The sequence below is a fragment of the Xiphophorus maculatus genome, chromosome 3 (assembly GCF_002775205.1).
Source record: "Xiphophorus maculatus strain JP 163 A chromosome 3, X_maculatus-5.0-male, whole genome shotgun sequence".
Lineage (NCBI taxonomy): Eukaryota > Metazoa > Chordata > Actinopteri > Cyprinodontiformes > Poeciliidae > Xiphophorus > Xiphophorus maculatus.
In genome coordinates, this window is record NC_036445.1 from 8,827,531 (window position 1) to 8,834,359 (window position 6,829).

The following is a 6,829-nucleotide window of genomic DNA, read 5'->3' on the forward strand; positions in this document are numbered from 1 at the left end:
ATGTCCAATGGGTAGGTTGTTTTGGATTTTTTTCCTCTTATACATATATGTCAATTTATTTATTTTCTTTTCATATTTGTGGATAATATATTTGTCAGAGTTACCTCCAATGGCAGGATTTATTTGTAGTATTTTCTTTCCATATGCTTTGTGGAAATGTTATTTATTTTACCTCAGTTACCTTCTGTTTGTGGGTTAAACTCTGCTAAAAGTTTATTGCAGTATCTTGAACCATATTTTTTAAATATACTGCTAATAATAAATAAAAAGACATTTCAAAGAAAGAAAGAAAAATTTAGAAATTAAATATGTAAAGAAAGAACAAATACTACAATATGTTGGTACTAAATTGGGGCCCCTCAGTTGTCACAGTATTTTTAGTTAATAGAGAACAAATTCTCATTTTCAACAACAACCTGTTCAGAAAACATCAAAACATCACACAATGCAAAATCATAAAACAGAAAAAAATAATAAAAATACAATCATATCCATACTAAGTAAATATACTATGTACACATGATAAGTCAGCAGTATTTAAAAACAGGTAGATCTTGTTGGCACAGATTCCTTGCTGGTTTACTGGAATGATTCCTGACAAAATCTCTCATTATTTATTCTTATAATTACGAGGTCATAGTGATGAGGGTTAGGGTAGTAATGGCAATGAACTCCCTCAACAGTTCATCTGAGGACGACACAGAGACACACAAGGTAAGAACAGCTACTGACAGCTAACACTGACCGCTTAACATGTTGTTGGCTAAAATCCCTGGTAGGAAGCTGGAGAAGCCAGAGAAAACCCAAAAAAACACGTCAACTCCTCACAAATTTAATTTGAAAATGCTGCGTTGTGTCGTGAGAACAGCTTTAACGCAGCAAAGTTTCTACATCCAAGCTGTCTGTAGCTTATCATTGTTCTGGATAAACCTTTAAACTCTTTAAAAATTAAGAAAAATACTCTAGGCTCTTGAAACTAAAAACAGAGAAAAAATATGACATTGAATAATGCAACTCAAGACTAAGCAATAATAAAAAAAAATCAAATTAAAAAGGTCCTTTTGTTGACTGACCAGGTTTGTCTGGCTTACACTGACATGATGCTGCACTGTCATCAGGGTTGAAATTATATAAAAACAAACAAAAACATCAAATATTCAAACTTAAATATCAAAGACAAGATGCTTCAGGTTTGAATCAATGATTAAAAAAACTATTTGTATGTATTATTACATAGAGATGTTGCCTACAGTTATTATGAATATGAATAAATAGAATTGCATTTATATATTTTTTAAATATACCTAAAAATATACCACTAATCCTAAAAGTTTTAAACTTGTCAAACACACACACAAAGTTATAAGCATATCTATGTTCTCATAAAATATATTTTTGACAACATTATATATACAACTAACAGTTTCTACAATGGCAACATAACTCAAGATAATATTTTTAGATAATAGTTCAATAGATTTGACTATTATCCTGAAAGGAAACAATGACGAGACAAAACTAAATGAGAAATATCTGGAATTTTAATTTCAAACTTCCTTCAAAAACGGACTTCAGTCCCAAATGTGGTTCTTTGAACAGAGAGCAGTAAATATTGACAGGCTACTTTGGCAATCTGCAAATACAGTTGAACTTACGTGAATAAAAGAGGAGTACCTAGACGATGAGATGTGATTGGACAACGAAAAGGTTTTTATATGAGGAAGAAAGTTCTGTGACAAACCAAGTCTGAACCAAATCAAACCATAAAGACCTTCAGCTCCGGTGACAAAAAATCTGTCCTCCAAGAAATCAGCGTAAGATCTGAGTTTCTAACATCTTTCATTAAAGCTTGATCATATTTCAAGTAACATCAAGTTAACAATTGAAATTGTAAATACTGAAAGTCGGCTGAGAGTAAAAATAACCAGAATCTATCAGAACTGCAGCTTAATAACTGTACAGAAGTTTAGAAACTTTTGTTGGGTAATAATGTCCTATTTTGTCTGGGTTTTGCAGAATCATGAAACACATTGTCCTGTTTCATTTGCTGCTCCTGTTTGGAATGTATTCAGCCCAAAATTATAGTAAGTATAATCTAAAAATATTTATTAAACTGTTGAGACTGTAAACATAGGACAGCTGACTTTCACTCTTTATCACAATTTATCACAGAACCTGTTGGTCCAAATCTATGAAATAATCTGTGGTTTGGATCCTGGCTGCACCTAAATTGTTTCCAGTGCATCAGAAAACTTCTGGAAGGAGATTTTTTTTTTTTACACCCTGAAAAACATCACTGAGGAATTAATGACAATAAGTCACCTTTCTTGCTCTTTTTGACACAGTAGATGAGCAGGAAAAATATATATTTTTTATGTGATGGTCAGATACAGCTCTTTGGTTCTGGTCTGGCTAGATTTCCCATATTGGAACAGAATCAAAGGCGTCACACTTTGTGTCTGAAAAGATTAATTGTTCCATTAAAAATGGAATGGTTCACTAATTATTGGGTTGAGATTTGGTGGATCTGCAGACAAGATAAAATATAAGTGCAATTATCACTATTTCATAAACATGATCACATTTATGACACATAATTAGTTTTTCAGTTATTAAATAAATTCTATCAGAACTCAACAGAATAATTAACATTGAGATAAAAATAGGATTAAACTATTCTTCTTAACTCCCTCCCCTCCAGGAAATGTGGCTTTACGTGGCAAAGCCACCGAGTCTTCTCACTACAAAGGAGAGTGGGATGAGTTGGTGGATGCCTATAAAGCTATAGATGGAAACCAAAATTCGAATCTTAAAAAAGGATCTTGCACCCACACTGACACTGAATCCAACCCCTGGTGGAGAGTGGACCTGCTGGACTCGTATATCGTCACCCAGGTCATCGTCACCAACAGAGGAGACTGCTGTGATGAGAGGATCAACGGTGCAGAGATTCGCATTGGAAACTCTCTACAAAACAATGGTGTTGAAAACCCGCTGTGAGTGGTTGTTTTAGGTTTTACAATATGAGAGAAGGGCCTGTGGGAGACAGCCAGTATGTTTCCTATTTATGCACATACCTATTTCACATTATGAAGTCTTTAAAAGAATCCAGGATTAGTTGAGCATGTTGGCCTAAATATGTTGCAATTTTCCTATTACCTAAAAAATTGCTGTTTGCGATACGTCAAAACCAGTGATGGCAAAGTTACTTTACTTTCAGCAGCTGTTGACAATAATGTTCCGCCACCTGTGAAAATAATATTGAGCTCTGCCAATACTTAATTGCAGGTTATTTTATAATGATAATATCAATCAATCAATCAATCAAATTTTATTTGTATAGCACGTTTCAGCAGCAAGGCATTTCAAAGTGCTTTACATCATTACAAACACAGAAACACAATGCAAGATAGAATCAACAATCAAAACACGACATTAAGACTCGTTCCATCAATAAATTTGTAATTGATTACATTTCAAATACAATCCTAAACAGGTGGGTTTTTAGTCGAGATTTAAAAGAAGTCAGTGTTTCAGCTGTTTTACAGTTTTCTGGAAGTTTGTTCCAAAGTTGTGGTGCATAGATGCTGTTCATATTAGTCTCAATGTTTGCAGTTTCTTGGAACTCAACTGGAAGCTCGACGTTGTTCACAGCAAATAATATTAACAAATACAGAGCAACAAAATGCCCATCTCTCTTCTCCCTCCGTCGTTTACATTTCTGTCACAGCGGTCACTCGACGCGTAGAGGAAGTAAAATTACATTAAAAAAGAAAATAGTAATGCAAAGTGATTTGGTTAAGTAACCTTAATCTGATTACTGGATTTGAAATAGCAATGCGTTAGATTACTCGTTGCTGGAAAAAAAAGTGGTCAGTAACGCGTTACAAAGTAACTGGCCAAAACTCATATTAATTTTCATATCTTTTGATATATTTTTCATCAGAGCTGTATAAGTACTTACCGGATCACACAATCCAATTCTGTCCTCTTCCTCTGTTTGGTCTCCTCCTCTTCATCAACACTTCTGATTTCAATGCGCTGCGGTTCAAATTAAAAAGGATTAATAACGTTACTCATTATTGTTTTGGCTGGAGGAGCCAGGCAGTTGGACCATTACGCGTCATTTACCCAAAATGCACTGCAGCGTGAACAATATGGCGACATTCTGTGAAAATATTTTATTCAAATTTATAAAATCTAGACAACCTACACTATAATTACTATATTGTTTTTACATCTAAAACAAATGTTTCCCAAATAAGATCTGTTTTTAGAACTAATCGTGGATCCCAACCCAACAACTCATGTTCTAACTTTAGTCCTGCAAGTAGATCCTAGATATCACTGACAAAGTTTTTCTTTTTCAGGGCTGCTACAATCTCCTCCATTCCAACTGGAGACTCTCAAGTAATCAATGTTTCTCATCGAATGGAGGGACGTTATGTTACTATTGTGATACCGGGATCAGAAAAGACTCTGAGTCTCTGTGAAGTGGAGGTCTATGGTTACTGCGCTCCAACTGGTGAGAGGTTTCTAAAACCATGTTCTATGGAAAAAGTGTGGAGGGGGGGTTCTTATTTACAGACATTTCTAAGGCACACACACACACACACACACACACACACATATATATATAGGTTCTTAGACAGCTAAAGATTAGCAATAACATATTTCCTTAAACATATCACCAACACCAGCTTGAATTGTTGATTGAAGGAAGGACAAATGCTTTCTTGTTGCTGCCACCAAACTCTAAGCTCATCATCCGAATGCTGTGCTGCTCTGTACATATCACAAGTTAACATTTAAGACCTTACTTCTTTGCAATCATCTTAATCACCTTTGCTCACTCAACTGCCCCTCATTGGATAGGTTCTGCTGTTTCTGACCAAACTAGCTAAACTCATTAAACAACTGGTACAAAATAGAAACTTTTTTACCTGACAAAATCAAGGGTTCAGTTGCATTACTCACATCTAACAACAGAATCAACCAGATACAGATACATGCAAAGAAGCAAATCAAAACAAGGGATGGTGTGTAAATTTTCTTCCATATCAGCTTTCAGCATCTATGCACCACAAATTTGGAACAAACTTCCAGAAAACTGTAAAACAGCTGAAACACTGACTTCTTTTAAATCTCGACTAAAAACCCACCTGTTTAGAATTGTATTTGAAATTTAATTAATTACAAATTTATTGATGGAACTTGACTAAATTCTGTGTTTTGATGGTTGATTCTATGTTGCATTGTGTTTCTGTGTTTGAATTGATGTAAAGCACTTTGAAATGCCTTGCTGCTGAAATGTGCTATACAAATAAAATTGATTGATCATGATGAATTATCCCCCACACTCCTGGAAAAAGACTGAGAAAACATGCTTTTATTTTTAATTCCTGCTGATTAAAAAAAAAATCCTGTTTCTCTTAACAGGTCAGAACCTTGCCCTTCTAGGCAAAGCCACGCAGTCATCACTGTTTGAATTTGGTCTTGCATATAACGCCATTGACGGGAATCGCCTCAACGCGTGGAATCAGGCTTCCTGCTCGCACACGTCAAACGACGAAAGCCCCTGGTGGCGACTGGATATGCTGAAAACACGCAAAGTGTTTTCAGTTAAGGTCGTCAACCGGGATTCACATCAAGAACGACTCAACGGCGCCGAGATCCGCATCGGAGATTCTCTTGAGAACAACGGGAACAACAATCCCAGGTAGTTTACTAATAAATTCCATTTTCTGATTTTGTAAAAGGAAAGTTGTTTGAATGACACTACTATGCAGCCTGTGCACATGATTCAGGGCTGTAGTCACTTTTAGTAGGACATAGAGCACACAAGTTAAAATAAAAAAAACTCTTCCTTCATTTTAGTTGCTGGTTTTATTAAATGTAGTGTCAATTTTGAGAATGTAATAAATATGACTTATTTTCTGTTTTTGTTAACAGATGTGATGTGATCACAGTTTCTTCGGGAAAGAATCTTTATGAGTTTAATTGTAACAAGATGGACGGACGCTACGTAAACATCGTCATCCCCGGCAGGAACGAGTTCCTTACTCTTTGTGAGGTTGAGGTTTACGGCTCCACAATGGAATAAAGCCTGCAGTGGCAACAAATGGCTGTTTGTACGGCTCACAAAAACCTGACGCTTCTGCTCAATAAAAAGGCTTTCAAATGTGCTTAAGGTGTTAATTATTTTAAATGATTTAATGTGTATCTAGTTTCCAAGACAAATCGGATTGTCAATATTAGTATTAAATAATAAGTGAAACAGAAAGAAAACTAAATAGTTTCAACCCAACAAAAATGACACAGCTGAGATAAAAGGGTAAAAAAACACAATGTAGAAATAAATGAACCTATAATTGTAGTAAAACATCAAACATTTAAATTTCGTGTGACTCAATAAAAATTCTTACTTGATTAATCAAATATAATCAATTATTTAATTAAATTTTTTTGGCACTAGAGGCTTCACTACACAGGCCTCCATCCTTATGTAAGTTCATCTCTTGTCCTGTAGGTGTTTCTGCAGCTGGATTAAGTAATTTCAAATTGACTGAACACTGGGTGGAGGATGTGGTGTTATGCCTCTGCCTCCATAATGTTTGGGTAAATTTTTCATAAGTGTACCCACCCTGGCAAGAGGTTATTTCCATCTGAAGTAACCAGGGCATATTTCACTGCGGGTTTGAAATGGGACAGATTTTTCCTGAACTTAATCGGCTTTGCTGTGAGAAGGCAAATGTGCTTCATTATCTTTATTTTCTTGGAGATTTTTCACAGAATTGTTCTTTTTAACTTCAAAACTGTAAAATCAAAT

The 6,829-nt window shown here is 35.1% G+C and overlaps 1 protein-coding gene across 1 annotated transcript; it reads left to right on the plus strand.

Moving 5' to 3' along the window:
* The first annotated feature begins 1,702 nt into the window (after positions 1-1,702).
* LOC102236643 (fucolectin-3-like) lies at positions 1,703-6,185 on the plus strand. Its single transcript, XM_014468908.2, has 6 exons — positions 1,703-1,814; positions 2,017-2,084; positions 2,702-2,996; positions 4,371-4,525; positions 5,440-5,719; positions 5,953-6,185. The coding sequence occupies exons 2-6, from the start codon at positions 2,021-2,023 to the stop codon at positions 6,101-6,103; spliced, it is 945 nt and encodes a 314-aa protein (XP_014324394.1). The 5' UTR covers positions 1,703-1,814; positions 2,017-2,020; the 3' UTR covers positions 6,104-6,185.
* Positions 6,186-6,829: the final 644 nt, after the last annotated feature.

Bases quoted from the DNA above. Each gene is read 5' to 3' on its own strand.
- LOC102236643 (XM_014468908.2), top strand. From the start codon at position 2,021: ATGAAACACATTGTCCTGTTTCATTTGCTGCTCCTGTTTGGAATGTAT. The intron at 2,085-2,701 runs GTAAGTATAATC...CCTCCCCTCCAG, and splicing joins GTATTCAGCCCAAAATTATA to GAAATGTGGCTTTACGTGGC. The intron at 5,720-5,952 runs GTAGTTTACTAA...TTTTGTTAACAG, and splicing joins AACGGGAACAACAATCCCAG to ATGTGATGTGATCACAGTTT.